At 53.8% G+C, this 15,207-nt stretch overlaps 1 protein-coding gene across 2 annotated transcripts in view; it reads left to right on the forward strand.

Moving 5' to 3' along the window:
• The window catches only part of SLC23A2 (solute carrier family 23 member 2), a 74,516-nt gene that overhangs the window by 27,167 nt on the left and 32,142 nt on the right, over nt 1-15,207 (forward strand). For both annotated transcript variants that reach the window (XM_054175162.1, XM_054175161.1), the window contains 3 exons: nt 6,612-6,891; nt 8,915-9,013; nt 13,368-13,484. In XM_054175162.1, coding sequence (XP_054031137.1) covers nt 6,760-6,891; nt 8,915-9,013; nt 13,368-13,484 — 348 coding nt within the window. In that variant the 5' untranslated portion in view covers nt 6,612-6,759. The remainder of the gene's footprint in view (nt 1-6,611; nt 6,892-8,914; nt 9,014-13,367; nt 13,485-15,207) is intronic.

Here is a 15,207-nt window from a genome sequence, read left to right on the forward strand (position 1 = left end):
CCTTCAGCTGTAGCTCAGAGCAGGACAAGTGTGGATGCAGTTTGCTGTGGAGGGCAGAGGGGAAATCTTGGTGTCCTTTCAGGACATGACAACATTTCAGTGCCATTTCACTTCTTAGGAAGGCACTGGGTGCCAGAGGTACCTTACAAGACAACTCAGGAGTGGTGGGGTGTTTTTTTTCTGGCTCAGAGAGCCTCAGTTTCCAAGTAGCCTGAGGAAAAACTCCACCTAAGACTAAAGCAGAAAGCTGATTTCTGCATGTAGCAACAGAAGATTAAGCACAGGCACTGTGCAGCTCTCTTCATGTCTGGAAGATGGACAAAATGCTCTGGAAGGTTATAAAAAACCCACCCTTGGGGCACACCTACATGTGTGGAGCAGCTCCTGGGCTAGAGAAGCTCCTGGGATAGTAGGCTGAACACAAGCCAGCAATGTGCCCAGGTGGCCAAGAAGGCCAGTGGCATCCTGGCTTGCATTAGGAACAGTGTGGCCAGCAGGAGCAGGGAGCTCATCCTGCCCTGTGCTCAGCACTGGTTAGGCCACACCTGGAGTCTTGTGTCCAGCTCTGGGCTCCTCAGGTTAGGAAAGATGTTGAGATGCTGGAAGGTGTCCAGAGAAGGGCAACAAAGCTGGGGAGGGGTCTGGAGCACAGCCCTGTGAGGAGAGGCTGAGGGAGCTGGGGTTGCTTAGCCTGCAGAAGAGGAGGCTCAGGGGAGACCTTGCTCTCTCCAACTCCCTGAAGGGAGGTTGTAGCCAGGTGGGGGTTGGTGTCTTCTTCCAGGCAGCCAGCACCAGAACAAGAGGACACAGTCTCAAGCTGTGCCAGGGGAGGTTTAGGCTGGAGGTGAAGAAGAAATTCTTCACAGAAGGAGAGATTTGCCCTTGGAATGTGCTGCCCAGGGAGGTGGTGGAGTCCCCATCCCTGGAGATCTTTAGGAAAAGACTGGATGGGGTGCTTGGTGCCATGGTTTACTTGATTAGATGGTGTTGGGTGATAGGTTAGACTGGATGATCTCAAAAGCCTCTTCCAACCTGGTTCAGTTCGGTTCTATTCTAATTCTAGTTCTGTTCTATTCTATTCTATATTCTATTCCATTCTATTCTGTATTCTATTCCATTCTATTCTATTCCATTCCATCCCAGTAGCCATCTGGAGGTGCCATGCTCCTGGCCAGCACTGTGCAGGGCTTGTCCTCGTGGTTGTGGGGCTGCAGGCAGCACTTGGGTCACATCAGGGTTGGGCTTTCTGAGCCTGGCTGGGGAGACACTGACAAATTCTTTTTTGAGATGGGGAGGGTGCTTTTGCTTTGTGGGAAAACATGAAGCAGCTCCTTGGCCAGCTTGGAGAGGAGCAAAGTTGCTGCTCTTCTGATTGCTTGGGATTTGGTCATGAATATTTTAAGCCCCTCCATAACCTCTGGCTGCGTTCTTGCCACCTCTCGGACCCAGAGCTCTCAGCCTTGCTGCGCTTCTGCCTCTTGACTCAGGTAGGAGATGAGGTTTTAAAATGACTCTTTGTGTCAGCCAGGTTTGCATGGTTTGGCATCTTGAGGAGCACCAGCTTTTTGTGCAGCCTCTCTGGGCAAAAGGGCAGATCTCTCTGTGGGAGCCAAGCTGCTGTAGACCCCGCTGAGTGGTTTAATTTGTGGTGGAGGCTTCACAGTAAGGAGAGCTTACTCCACAGGCAGAAACTGAAGGAAGCAAATACAAAGTGCCTTTAATTGTAGGCTTGCACTGGGCATCTCCATCTCTGATGGGATTTGTCCTTTTTCTTGTTCCAGTGAAAATTGTTTCAACAACATGGGAGCTGCTTTGGGGGGAGAGAACATTTGGGATTAGTGCTGATGGAAGTGCAGAGTGTGAGAGCTGCCAGCTTGTGGCACACCAAACCCTCCTGCAGCTTTGTGGCCTGTCCCAGTGGCACCAGCTCTGTACCAAATCCCATTTGTCTGTTGGGAAACAGGCATGGGGAGAGTTCTGTGTTGGGGAATGGCTGGAGAGCAGCCCTGAGGAGAAGGTCTTGGGGGTGCTGGGGGTACAAAGCTCGACAGGAGCTGGCACCGAGCGCTGCCAGCCCAGCCCCAGCCTGGCCTGGGCTGATCCCCAGCAGTGTGGGCAGCAGGGGCAGGGAGGGGATTCTGCCCCTCTGCTGTGCTCTGCTGAGACCCCCCTGCAGTGTTGGGGCAGCTCTGGAGGCCTCAGCAGACAGAGACCTGTTGGAGAGGGGCCAGAGGAGGCCACAGCAATGCTGGGAGGGCTGGGAGGGCTCTGCTGTGAGGCCAGGCTGAGAGAGTTGAGGTTATGCAGCCTGGAGAGGAGAAGGCTCCAGGGAGACCTTAGAGCATCCTTCCAGTACCTGAAGGGGCTCCAGAAGAGCTGGAGAGGGACTTTGGACACAGGCCTGGAGTGACAGGATGAGAGGTGATGGCTTCAAAGTGGAAGAACCTCAATTTGGATTAGACATTGGGAAGAAATTCTTCCCCAGGAGGGTGGTGAGGCTCTGGAACAGGTTGCCCAGGGAGGGTCTGGAGACTCCAAGCCTGGCAAGTGTTGAAAGCCAGGTTGGATGAGGCCTGGAGCAACCTGTGCTCTGGTGGGAGGTGTCCCTGCTCAGGGCAGGGGCTTGGAACTGGATGATCTTTAAGGTCCCTTCCAACCTAAACCACTCAGTGATTCTAGGTGTGCTGTAGATGCAGAGTGGCCTTTCCCCTTTGAGGAAGGTTTTCTCCTGTGAACTTGCACCTGGGCTCTCCCCTGCAGTTGGCTGCTTGTCTAGATCCTAATCTTATCTCAAGCACTCTAAACCCCTGCCAGCTCTTGGTGCTCCAGGGTCAATCATCTGTGAGCCGTGGAGGGAATTGGGTGTACAAAGTGGTGAATGTTCATCAGTGTCCTGAAGGAAATTTCACTCCTGGCCTTTCCATTTGATCCAAGGCAGCAGCTAACCCATTGTAATGTGTCCCCAGCTGCTGGGGAATGATTTTTATCTCTTCTTTTTCATCTTCTGAGCAGTCAGATTCGTTACAGAGGGCTATAAAATGCCTGAGTCATCTCCTTTAGCTCTGCTCACTTGCTGGGGTCAGGTCTGATAAAGAATCCTATCCTTCAGATAACCTCAGCTGCTGCTCCCTGAAGGTCTCTGGTTCAGTTTGACACTTCTGATGGCAGAAGAAAAGACTCTCCTGAAAATCTCTGGTTGTCCCCAGTGCCACTGAGTGCAGGTTTCATTGCTCAGTAGAATCATAGAATCAACCAGGTTGGGAAAGACTTCAGAGATCATCAAGTCCAACCTATCACCTCCTGACAGCTAAACCCTGGCTCCAAGGGCCACATCCAAGCCTTTTTTGAACACTTTCAGGTAGAAGCCAGTTTGGAGACTTCCTCTCCTCGGTGTGGGTTCCCTGCCCTCCCCTGCTGTGTGTGTGAGGGGTTGGACTGTGTGCCCCTGGGTGCTCAGACACTGCCCCTCGCCAGAAGTGCCACAGTGCTTCTTGATGTGGAGTTGCTTCTTTGTCATCAGTGGCAGGTTCAGAAAATTGTTTGGGTAGGGAAAGGCCTTTAAGGTCATCCAGTCCAACCATTTTCTAACTCTGCCAAGGCTGGGGCTGAATCATGGCCCTCAGCACCACAGCTCTGCCTCCCTGGAACACCTCTGGGAATGGGGATTCAACCACCTGCCTGGGCCAGTCTCTGACAACCCTGTCAATGAAGAAGTTTCTTCTAATGTCAAGCCTAAACCTCCCCTTGGGCAACCTGAGGCCATTTCCTCTTGTCCTGTCACTTGTTCCTTGGCAGAAGAGCCCAACCCCCACCTCACTCCAGCCTCCTTTCAGGGAGCCTTAGGGAGCAATGAGGTCTCCCCTCAGCCTCCTTTTCTCCAGGCTCAACACCCCCAGCTCCCTCAGCTGTTCCTCCCCAGCCCTGTTCTCCAGACCCTTCCCCAGCTTGGTTGCTCTTCTCTGGGCAAGCTCCACCTCAGGGTCTTTCTTGGAGTGAGTCTCTCCCCAGCTCTCCTTCAAGTACTGGAAAGCTGCTCTAAGGTCTCCCTGGATCCTCCTCTTCTCCAGGCTGAACAGCCCCAACTCTCCCAGCCTGTCCCCACAGGAGACATTCTGCAGCCCTCTGATCATCTTGGTGGCCTCCTCTGGGCCTGCTCCAGCAGCTGGCTGCATGCTCCTCTGATGGAGCTCTCCAGACCAACTCCCCAGCAGCAGCCACATCTCCTGGGAGCAGCCAGCAGCAGCCTGCTCTGCGGTCCCAAGCACGGCAGGATTTGTGTGGCCTTTCCTTTGCAGCAGTGCTGATGCTGCTTAATGCTAACTAAGAAGCTTAGCAATGCCAGGGATACCTTCAAGCAGCTGCCTGCATGGCAGGGATCCTGCTGCTCTGACTCTCACCCTGGGCTTGTGTTGGCTGCATTGGGTAGGGAGGTGTCCTCCTGCCCTTTCCCTTTCCAGTGTGAGGTGATGAAGCTGCCAGCCTGAGCTCTGCCTGGCTCCAGCACTGATGTTCTTGGAGGACAAAGTCTGTCAGCATGGACACAAAAGGGCAGATGCTTTGCTCTTTTTTTGTGTGCTTTTTTTTCCTCTTTTCTTCCTTCTTGTGTGCTTGGGAAAAAAAAAAATCCTTTGTGCCTCTCCAGTAAAAGCAAAGAGAACCACTCAAAAACTCCCACCGCAGGCACTAGCCCCAAACCTTCAGCTGCTCTCTCTCTCTCTGACCTGTCCATGTCACCTCTCAGGCCTGCACAGGCAGCCTGGAGAGGATCACAGTCAAAGCAGCAGCAAATGGTTTGGATTGGAAGGGACCTCCAAGATCATCCAGTTCCAACCCCCCTGCCATGGACAGGGACACCTCCCACCAGCCCAGGCTGCTCAAAGCCTCATCCAGCCTGGCCCTGAACACCTCCAGGGAGGGGACATCCACAGCCTCCCTGGGCAACCTGTGCCAGTGTCTCCTCACCCTCACTCCAAAGAATTTCTTCCTAATCTCCAGTCTAAATTTCCTGTCCCCAGGCTTCAATCCATTCCTTCTCCTATCTGTGGCTGGAAAATTCTTCTAAGATTGTCAGGTCCAGCCACTGAGGATCATTCCTGCAGGTGTTTGAGGCATCACCAGAGACCTCTGTGCAGGCTCCAAAGCAGAGAGGCTAACCTGAAGTTGGTGGTGGTGGTGTCTGGAGATTTGCTGTTGTGGGGGGAGGAAATCTTTGCTTCCTGGAGCAGGGCAGTGCCTGATTTTCCACATTCACACATTGCTGGCAGTTGGAAGGGACCCTCAAAGCTCATCTTGTCCAAGTCCCCCCCTGCAGTGGGGGCACACTGGAACAGGGCTGGGGAGGGTGTGGATGCCCCCATCCCTGGAGGTGTTTCAGAGCCACAGAGATGTGGTGCTGAGGGACGTGGTTTGGCACCAGGCTTGGTGGAGTTAGAGAATGGTTGAACTTAACAACCTTAAAGGTGTTTCCTAACCAGAGGATGTGGTGATTCTGTGGCAGTGGAAGTGTCAAACAGCATTAAGCAGTTAATCATTACCTCAGGTACTCTCTTCACCTCCTCAATCGTAGCATATGAGGACTTGACCTACATTTGTTGGCCCTGCACTGCTGTGCAAGGGAACACTCCTGAAGGCAGCAAACAGGTGTGGCTGGGCAAGGAGCTGGCCAGGAAGCAGGAGCACAGGATGGCAGAGCTCCCAGGAGCAAGCTGAGCACCTCCACAGCACTCCAGGGCAGGACCCTCTACCTGAAGGGAGGTTGGAGCCAGGTGGGGGTTGGGCTCTTCTCCCAGGCAGCCAGCACCAGAACAAGAGGACACAGTCTCAAGCTGTGCCAGGGGAAGTTTAGGCTGGAGGTGAGGAGAAAGTTCTTCCCAGGAAGAGGAATTGGCCACTGGAATGTGCTGCCCAGGGAGGTGGTGGAGTCCCCAGCCCTGGAGGTGTTCAAACAAGGCTTGGATGTGGCCCTTGGAGCCATGGTTTAGCTGTCAGGAGGTGTTAGGTTGGACTTGATGATCTCTGAGGTCTTATCCAATCTGGTTGATTCTATGATTCTGTGACCCCTGTCAGAGCCAGCCCAGGACCTTTGGGGCTTTCCCAGATGGCTGCAGAACCATGAGAGCTCAGCCTGTTGCATACACTGAGGAGATCAGAGTCCAATTAAGGTAGCAGTTTAATGATGATGATCACAGAATGTGAATATCAACTTCCCTGCCAGAGAAGGACTGCTCAGGGCAGGTCACACAGGAACACATCCAGGTGGGTCTGGAATCTCTCCAGAGAAGGAGACTCCACAGCCTCTCTGGGCAGCCTGCTCCAGGCCTCCAGCACTCTCACACCAAGGAAGTTTCTCCTCATGTTGAGGTGAAACCTCCTGGCTTGTAGCTTGTATCTGTTGTTCTTTGTCCTACCACTGGGCACCACCAAAAAGAAGCTCCTGGCCCCTTCATCTTGACACCCACCCCTCAGAGGCACTGCTGAGGTCCCCTCTCAGCCTTTTCTTCTCCAGACTAAACAGCCATGAGTGTGAAAGGGAGCCCAGGCAGCAGGGGCTGTGGTTGTACAAACACCCTGGGGATGATCAAGCCAGCACTGATTTCTCTCCTCCATTCCAGGTGCCCTTGATGCTACTTAAAGAAGCAACCCTCATGTCCCAGCTGGATTGCTGAGCCCTTCCCTGATTCCTGGAGCTGCTGCCCTTAAAATCAGGAATTGTCCTTAGTGCTTGGCCTGGCATCCCAGAAGCATCCTCCTGGGTGCTGCATGCAAGTCCTTGAGGTCCTGGAAACGATGGGGATTGGGAAGAACACCACTTCCAAGTCGGTGGAGGCAGGAGGCTCAGCTGAAGGCAAATATGAGGAGGAGTCCAAGCATCCAACCTTCTTCACCCTGCCTGTAAGTAACAGCTTCAGGTGCTGCCTGGGGGAAGCACCCCATGATTGCATTGTACAAACCACAAGCAGGCAGGGAAACCTCTTCTGCCACTTCCTTACCTAGAAAGAAGAGCAGTGGGGTGGGGATGGAATCCTGTCTCCAGCCCTTAGGTGTCCTTGTGCTCCCAGCTGGAGCCTAAGCTGTTGAGCTTCACCTGCAGCAAGAGGAATGCTGGAGCAGGGCCAAAGTAGAGTGATGAAGCTGGGGAAGGGTCTGGAGGACAGGGCTGGGGAGTAGCAGCTGAGGGATCTGGGGGTGTTGAGCCTGGAGAAAAAGAGGCTGAGGGGAGACCTTCTGGCTCTCTACCACTCCCTAAAGGGAGTCTGGAGCCAGGTGGGGGTTGGTCTCCCAAGAAACAAGCCATAGGACAGGAGGGAATGGCCTCAAGTTGCCCCAGGGGAGGTTTAGGTTGGCTATGAGGAACAATTTCTTCACCTTGAGGGCTGTCAAGGCATGTCCCAGGCAACTCATGGTGGTGGTGGAGTCCCTGTCCTTGGAGGGCTTTCAAAGCCCTGGAGATGTGGTGCTGAGGGCCATGGTTTGGTGGTGACCTGGCAGTGCTGAGTAAAGGGCTGATGATCTTCAAGGTCTTTCCCAACCAAAACTCTTCTGTGTTGTCTGTGGTTGGTCCACATGTCTGCTCTAAAGCTGTTCCCAGGACATGTGACACCCCAGGCACCATGGCTGAGCAGTGGCTGTCCCAGTGCAGAGCCACCAGCCCCTGCCATGCCCTGAGAGCAGCAGCTGACAGCCAGGAAGGGTTGGAAGGGATCCTCAAAGGTCAACTTGTCAAACCCTCTGCAGGCAGCAAGGACATCTCCAACTGGAGCAGGGACACATCCAGTCTGATCTTGAATGTCTTCAGGGCCCCAGTCACAGCCCTGGGCAGCCTGTCCTAGTGTCTCACCACCCTCACTGTGCAGAACTTCCTCCTGATGTCCAACCCAAACTTCCTCTGATCCAGTTTCAAACCATTGTCCCTAGTCCTATCCCCACAGGCCCTTCTGAACAGTCCCTCCCCAGCCTGCCTGTAGGTCCCCTGCAGATACTGAAATGCAGCTCAAAAGTCTGCCTGGAGCCTTCTCTTCTCCAGGCTGAGCAGCCCCAGCTCTCCCAGCCTGTCCCATAGCAGAGGTTCTCCAGCTCTCTGATCGTTTTTGTTGCCTTCTCTGGATCTGCTGCAGCAGGTCCATGTTCCTCCTGTCTTGGGAGTTCTGCTAGGCACAGCACTGCAGGGGAGGCCTCCCCAGAGCAGAGCAGAGGGGCAGAATCTCCTCTCTCCATCTCTGGCTACACTGTCTTCTCCTCACTCAGCTTTCAGGTGCATCATTGTTGTACCTGCATCCTAAGAGCCCTGCCAGTTGGGCTGCTGCTGGTTTCCTCTCATCCCCAGCTGGCACTGGCCAGGCTTTGAGCAGCTGTGTGATGTCTTTCATACATTCATAGAATGGTTTGGGTTAGAAGGGATCTCAAAGATCATCCAGTTCCAACCCCCTGCCATGGGCCCCTGGGACACCTCCCACTAGTCCAGGTTTGCTCAAGGATTCATCCAGCCTGGCCTTGAACACCTCCAGGCAGGAGGCTTCCACAACCTCCCTGGGCGACCTGTTCCAGCCTCTCACCACCCTCACACTGAAGAGCTTCTTCCTCAGCTCCACTCTAACCCTGCTCTGCCTCAGCTTCAAACCATTCCCCCTTGGCCTGGCTCCAGACCCCCTCAGCAAAAGTCTCTCTGCAGCCTTCCTGCAGGATCCCTTCAGCTATTGGAAGGCAGCTCTGAGGTCCCCCTGGAGCCTTCCCTTCCCCAGGCTGTGATGCCTTCCCTGGCCATGCTGTTACAACAGGGGTTCCTCACCCTGCTTGGGGTGCTTCTGACACAAAGCCAAGTTCCAAGGGATAGAACTGAGTGCCCTGGGGTGTGAGCCCAGAGCCCATGGTTACTTTAAGACCCTGTGGGAGTTCTTTCTTGTTTCCTTGTTTTAAGGTGGTGATAAACGGTGGAGCAACCTCCAGTGGTGATCAGGATACAGAAGACACAGAGCTGATGGCCATCTACACTACAGAGAATGGCATAGCAGAGAAGGTAGGTGGTCAGCACCCATCCTGCCTCTCCCACTTCTGCCATTTGCCCACTTGCCTGAGAGGTTTTGTGTCTCTGATCAAAGCTGCTGACTTGCAGATGGGCCCTGGGGCATTTCTGGCCTCGTGACCGGTCACACAGTTCGGCTGCAGGACGTGGGGAGGGAGTGACTCAGCAAACCTTAGGAGCTGCTGGTGCACTCTGACTTGGCACCAACATTCAGAAGAGGCCATTCCTGGGTTTCTTCATTTCTAGTGACCTTCTGCATGCTTTCCCCACCAAGGTCTTTCTGTCTGGACTTCAGTTCTTGGGTGAGGGAACAGAGAGAGCACTCTCAGCAGGTTTGCTGACGACACCAAACTGGGAGCAGTGGCTGACACAGGAGGGCTGTGCTGCCATTCAGCAGCTCTTGGACAGGCTAAGAGCTGGGCAGGGAGAAATGTAATGGAGTTCAACAAGGGCAAGTGTAGAGTCTTGCACCTGGGAAAGAACAACCCCAGGGAGCAGGATAGGTTGGGGACTGTGGCTCTGTGCTGGACTCTTTCAGGCAGTTCCCTGAGGCCCTTCTTGACCTGAGGGGCCCAGAACTGGACACAATATTCCAGATGTGGCCTCAGCAGGGCAGAGTAGAGGAGGAGAAGAACCTCTCTGGACCTACCAACCATACTCCTAGTCCACCCCAGGATGCCCTTGACCTTCTTGGGCAGCAGGGCACATTGCTGGCTCATGGACATCCTTCTGCCCCTCAGGACCCCCAGGTCCCTTTCCCCTACACTGCTCTCCAGCAGGTCAGTCCTCAACCTCTGCTGGTCCATGGGGTTGTACTTGCCAGGCTCTGCACTTAGCCTGGTTGGATTTCACTCGCTTTCTCCCCACCCAGCTCTCCAGCCTCACTGAACAGTTTCCTTAGAGTCATGATGATTGTATCATAGCTGATCAGGAGAAGCCAGGGGAGGCCTCAAAGGAGACCAATTTGGTTGTGATTTCCATCCCCCCCCCCCCCAGCTTTTTGGTCAATTTTATCATTCCCCTAAGCTGTTCAATGAAATCCTGCAGGCAGAGGATGCTTTTGTTTACAGTGAGGAAGAGGATTGGAGCAGCAGCTTCTCAGCACTGTTTGGATCTACTTGGCTTTGAGGTTAAGCCTTAAAGAATCATGGAATCAGCAAGGTTGGAAAAGACCTCTAAGATCTAAGATGTAGTTGAGAGCTGTCCCTGCCCATGGCAGGGGGGAGTGGAGCAGATGATCTTTGAGGTCCATCCCAACCTGAGCCATTTTCTGTGCATGAGTGGTGTGGTTAATAAGACTGAAGGGTGGGATCCATCCATAGGGACCTGGGCAGGCTGGAGAGCTGAGCTGAGGAGAAGCTCATGAAGTTTGGTCAGGCCAAGTGCAAGATACCACACTGAGGTCAGGATGGGGCCTCAGCTACCTCCATGGGACAGCTGCTGCAGTGTTCCAGCAGCCTCATGGTGCAGCACTTGTTCCTCAAATCCAATCTAAATCTGCTCTTCTCTGATCTCAAACCACTGCCCCTGGTCCTGTCCCTGCAGGCCTTTGAGAGCAGTCCCTCTGCAGCCTTCTTGTAGCCTCTTCAGGTACTGGAAGGCTGCTCTAAGGTCCTCCTGGAGCCTTCTCTTCTCCAGGCTGAACAGCCCCAGCTCCCCTAGCCTGTCCCCATAGCAGAGGTTCTGCAGCTCTTGGATCATCTCTGTGGCCTCCTCTGGACCCTCTCCAGCAGGTCCATGTTCTTCTTGTGTTGGGGGCCCCATAGCTGGACACAGCCCTGCAGGTGAGGTCTCCCCAGAGCAGAAAGGCAGGATCCTCTCTCTCCATCTCTGGCCACACTGCTTTGGATGCAGCCCAGGCTGCCCTTGGCCTTCTCTGCTGCCAGTGCCCATTGCTGGCTCTTTCCAGCTTTTCATTCCCAAGTCCTTTTTTAAAGGGCTGCTCTCAATTTCATCATCCCCCAGCCTCATTCTAAGGAATTTCTTCCTCATCTCCACTCTCAGTCTCCCCTCTCCATTGTCCCTCGTCCTGGCACTCCCAGCCCTTGTCCAAAGTCCCTCCCCAGCTCTCCTGGAGCCCCTTCAGCTACTGGAAGGTTGCTCTGAAGTCTCCCTGGAGCCTTCTTTAAGATTACCTAAGTATAACTCGTGGACTTGTTGTGATTTTTGAAGAAGTGAAAGCCATGAGAGGCAAAGTCATGAGTCTGGCAGAGTGCCTGGGCTTTGTGTAAGCCTTCTCCAGATGAGTTTGTGATGTTCTGCTGGGGCTTAGGGCAGAGCCCTCCTTGCATAAGGGTAGTTTTTGGTTAGTTGAGCTGAAAGTATAAAATCTGATACTTCCTCCTTGCTTTTGTTGCTGGGCTTTGGGGCTTGGAGCATTGGCTTTGTGTTCTCACAGGCATTTGGAAACCAGAGAGCTTGAACAAAGTGATTGCACTTAGTGGTGAAGAGGAGATGGCTGAGCTGAGTCTTGTTTTGAGTGGGAATTCTTTAGACTGGAGATGAGGAAGAAATTCTTGCCAGTGAGGGTGAGGAAACACTGGCACAGGTTGCCCAGGGAGGCTGTGGCTGCCTCCTCCCTGGAGGTGTTGAAGGCCAGGCTGGATGAGGCCTTGGGCAGCCTGGGCTGGTGGGAGGTGTCCCTGCCCATGGCAGGGGGTTGGAACTGGCTGAATTTGGAGGTCCCTTCCAGCCCAACCCATTCTGTGAATCTCTGAATTCTGCAGGGATTTGGAGCTGTGGCTGTTTGTGGTCAGCTCTCTGTCAGCTGCCTGCAAATCAGAGCAGATGGGAAGCCAGGATGTGGCCTTGCTTCAATTGCTGCCGGGCTGGAGGAAGCCCTCTTGGCTGGGGATGTGCTCAGTTGTCATGATTAGCATTTGTCTTGACTGCTGCAGAGTGGAGTGGAAGCAAACCACTAACTGTTGTGGTTGGAGAAGGTTAACCAAGACTGCAAATGAGTGAGGATGGAGCAGTGAGTGTGAGGAGGAGCTTCCTTGCCTGCCACTTGGGTCTCTCTTGCAAGGGCAACCATTCTGCTTGGGCAGCAGCCAGTGCCAACTCTTCCCCTTAGTTCCCAATCTTCCCCTTTGCTTCCCCACCCTCTTTCTTTAGTTTTTCTTAATAGTTCTGTCCTAATAACCCCATTTTTTGGGGGGACACTTTATGGCTGCCAGATTGTTTAGGTCATAAGGAAGCAGTTGCTGGAGGAAGGAAGCAGGGAATGGCTTCCAGAGGTAAATGTTTGGTGCAGGTTGAGTGGTGGCAGCTCATCAGCAGAGGTAAAAGGCTTTAAAATAGAACAAATGAGCATTGATGTTCTCTTTATCAGTGATTTGGGTGAGGGAATTGAGGGCCCCCTCAGTCAGGTGGCAGGTGGCACCAAGCTGGGTGGCAGTGTTGAAATGCTGGAGGGTAGGAAGGCTCTGCAAAGGGACCTGGCCAGCCTGGGTCCATGGCTTGAAAACAGAGGGATGAGATTCAACAAGGCCAAGGGCTGTGTCCTGCTTTTGGGTTACAACAACCCTAGGAAGGCTCCAGGCTTGGGGCAGAGTGGCTGGAAACTGCCCAGTGGAGAAAGCCCTCGGGGAGCTGGGTGCCAGCAGCTGGAGATGAGCCAGGGGCTGCCCAGGTGGCCAAGAAGGTCACCAGCAGCCTGGCCTGGAGCAGCAATGGTGTGGGCAGCAGAACAGGGCAGGGACTGTGCCTCTCTACTTAGCGCTGCTGAGGCTGCACCTTGAGTGCTGGGCTCAGTTTTGGGCTCCTCACTGCAAGGAGGACACTGAGGGCTGGAGCAGGGCCAGAGAAGGGCAACAAAGCTGGGGAAGGGTCTGGAGAACAGAGCTGGGGAGGAGCAGCTGAGGGAGCTGGGAGTGATTAGTGAGGATGAGGGGAGATTTTCTGGCTCTCTCCTACTCCCTGACAGGAGGCTGGAGCCGGGTGGGGGTTGGTGTCTTCTCCCTAGTATCAGGTGACAGAACAAGAGGAAATGGCCTGGAATTGTGCCAGGGGAGGTTTAGGTTGAAGAAGAGGAAAAATTTCTCTGCTGTAGGAGTGCTTAGGGATTGAAACAGACAGCCCAGGGAGGTGCTGGAGTCACTGTGCCTGAGGGTGTTCAAGAGATGTGTGGCTATGGTGGTGTTGGGTTGCTGGTTGGACTCCATGGTCTCAGAGGCTTTTCCAACCCCACCAGTTCTGTGACTCTGTTCTGCCAGCCTTAGTGTACCTGGGAGTTGGCTGACAGCTCAGGTTCAGTGTGTTCCCATCTAACAGTAACTTGCTGTTGCTGGCTGTGTCCTCTCCCACTTATTTTACCCTCCCAACCTTTCTGCTCTCCCTCTCCCAACAGAGCTCCTTGGCAGAGACGCTGGACAGCAGTGGCAGTTTGGATGCCCAGAGAACTGACATGATTTACACCATTGAAGATGTCCCTCCTTGGTATCTCTGCATCTTTTTGGGCCTGCAGGTAGGTTTGCAAACAGAGGCCATGTTGCCCTTTCTAACCTTCAAGCCTTGTTTAGATTTTCCCATGCAGTTCCTCATAGATCATAGAATGGTTTCAAGCTCCTCCAGTTCCAGCCCCTCTGCCATGGGCAGGGACCCCTCCCACCAGCCCAGCTTGCTCAAGGCCTCATCCAACCTGGCCTTGAACACCCCCAGGCAGCCACAGCCTCCCTGGGCAACCTGTGCCAGTCTCTCCCCACACCTCTCTGTGACCATTTTATTGTCCATGTGCCCTCAAATGGTTGAAGCATTGAGTGAGTTTCTTGTGAAGTTCATCACAAAGATTGCTGTGTTGGTAATGATGCACACAGATGACACTGGGATGAAAGGGAAGGGCATCCTGTCCAACCCCCCTGCGCTCAGCAGGAGCACCTCCAACTAGAGCAGGCTGTCCAGGGACACTTCAAGTCTGGTCTTGAATGTCTCCAGGAATGGGGCCTCGACCACCTCCCTGGGCAGCCTGTCCCAGTGTCTCAGCAGCCTCTCTGTGCAGAACTTCGTGGACTGATAGATTCACAGAATGGGTTGGGTTGGAAGGGACCCTGAAGCTCACCCAGTTCCAATGCCTCTACCATGGGCAGGGACACCTCCCACTAGATCAGGTTTCTTGAGGCCTCATCCATCCTGGCTGATCTCCAAAGGTCCCTTCCAACCTCAGCTTGCTGGGATCCTGTGAGGAGCTGGACCCTACTTTCAGCTCAGCCACTCACTCACGTGAAGCAGAACAGCTCCTTCCAGCTGCTTTCCCTCTCTCATGGCAGTAACCTGTCCCACAGGAATGCTGAGCATGCCAGTCACATCTGTGAAGTATGTGGAGATCTCCAAACAAACACATTCCAAACACCTGCAGCCTAATTTCCACCCTGCCTCTCCTCCAGGACAGGCAGTTCAGTAGGGATGATGATTTTACTTGCATTGTTGAGCATGGAGAAGGCTCCAGGGAGACCTTAGAGCAGCCTTCTGGGACCTCAAGGGGCTCCAGGAGAGCTAGGGAGAGACTTTTGATAAGGGCTGGGAGTGCCAGGATGAGGGACAATGGCTTTGAGCTGGGAGAGGGGAGACTGAGGCTGGAGATGAGGAAGAAATTCTTTGCAGTGAGGGTGGAGAGACACTGGCACAGGTTGCCCAGGGAGGCTGTGGCTGCCTCCTCCCTGGAGGTGTTCAAGGCCAGGCTGGATGAGGCCTTGAGCAAGCTGTGCTGGTGGGAGGTGTCCCTGCCCATGGCATGAGGGTGGAACTGGATGATTTTTGAGGTCCCTTCCATCTGAATGCATTCCATGAAGCCATGACCATGGAGACTGTTTGTTTGCTCCTGGGATCTGGGCTGAAGGGCAGTGAAGGCTGCCTGGTTTCTGGCACTTGGGAGCTTTGTTTACATCCCAGCTCTGTGTGCTCTGGGTGCATTTGTTAGGGGATGGTTTTTCACATGGCTGGACATGAATGGAGTTATTTTCTGTCTGAGTTCAAAGCTGTTTTCAGCTCAGTCACCTGGACACCTCCTCAAGAGCAGTGGCCTTGCAGTTGTGTAAATCCCTGGGTTGATCCCACAGAGGCAGTGCTCAGCTAGCAACAGCCTGGTGGTAGCTCAGGGTGGAAGAAGCAGGAAGGGAGAGCTCTGGGGGGCAATTCAACAGCAGAAATGCCAACTGCAAAAGCACAGGTGGTCAGGAAGTGATTTCCTTGCC

Source organism: Dryobates pubescens, chromosome 31 (genome assembly GCF_014839835.1).
Source record: "Dryobates pubescens isolate bDryPub1 chromosome 31, bDryPub1.pri, whole genome shotgun sequence".
In the NCBI taxonomy this organism is placed as follows: Eukaryota; Metazoa; Chordata; class Aves; order Piciformes; family Picidae; genus Dryobates; species Dryobates pubescens.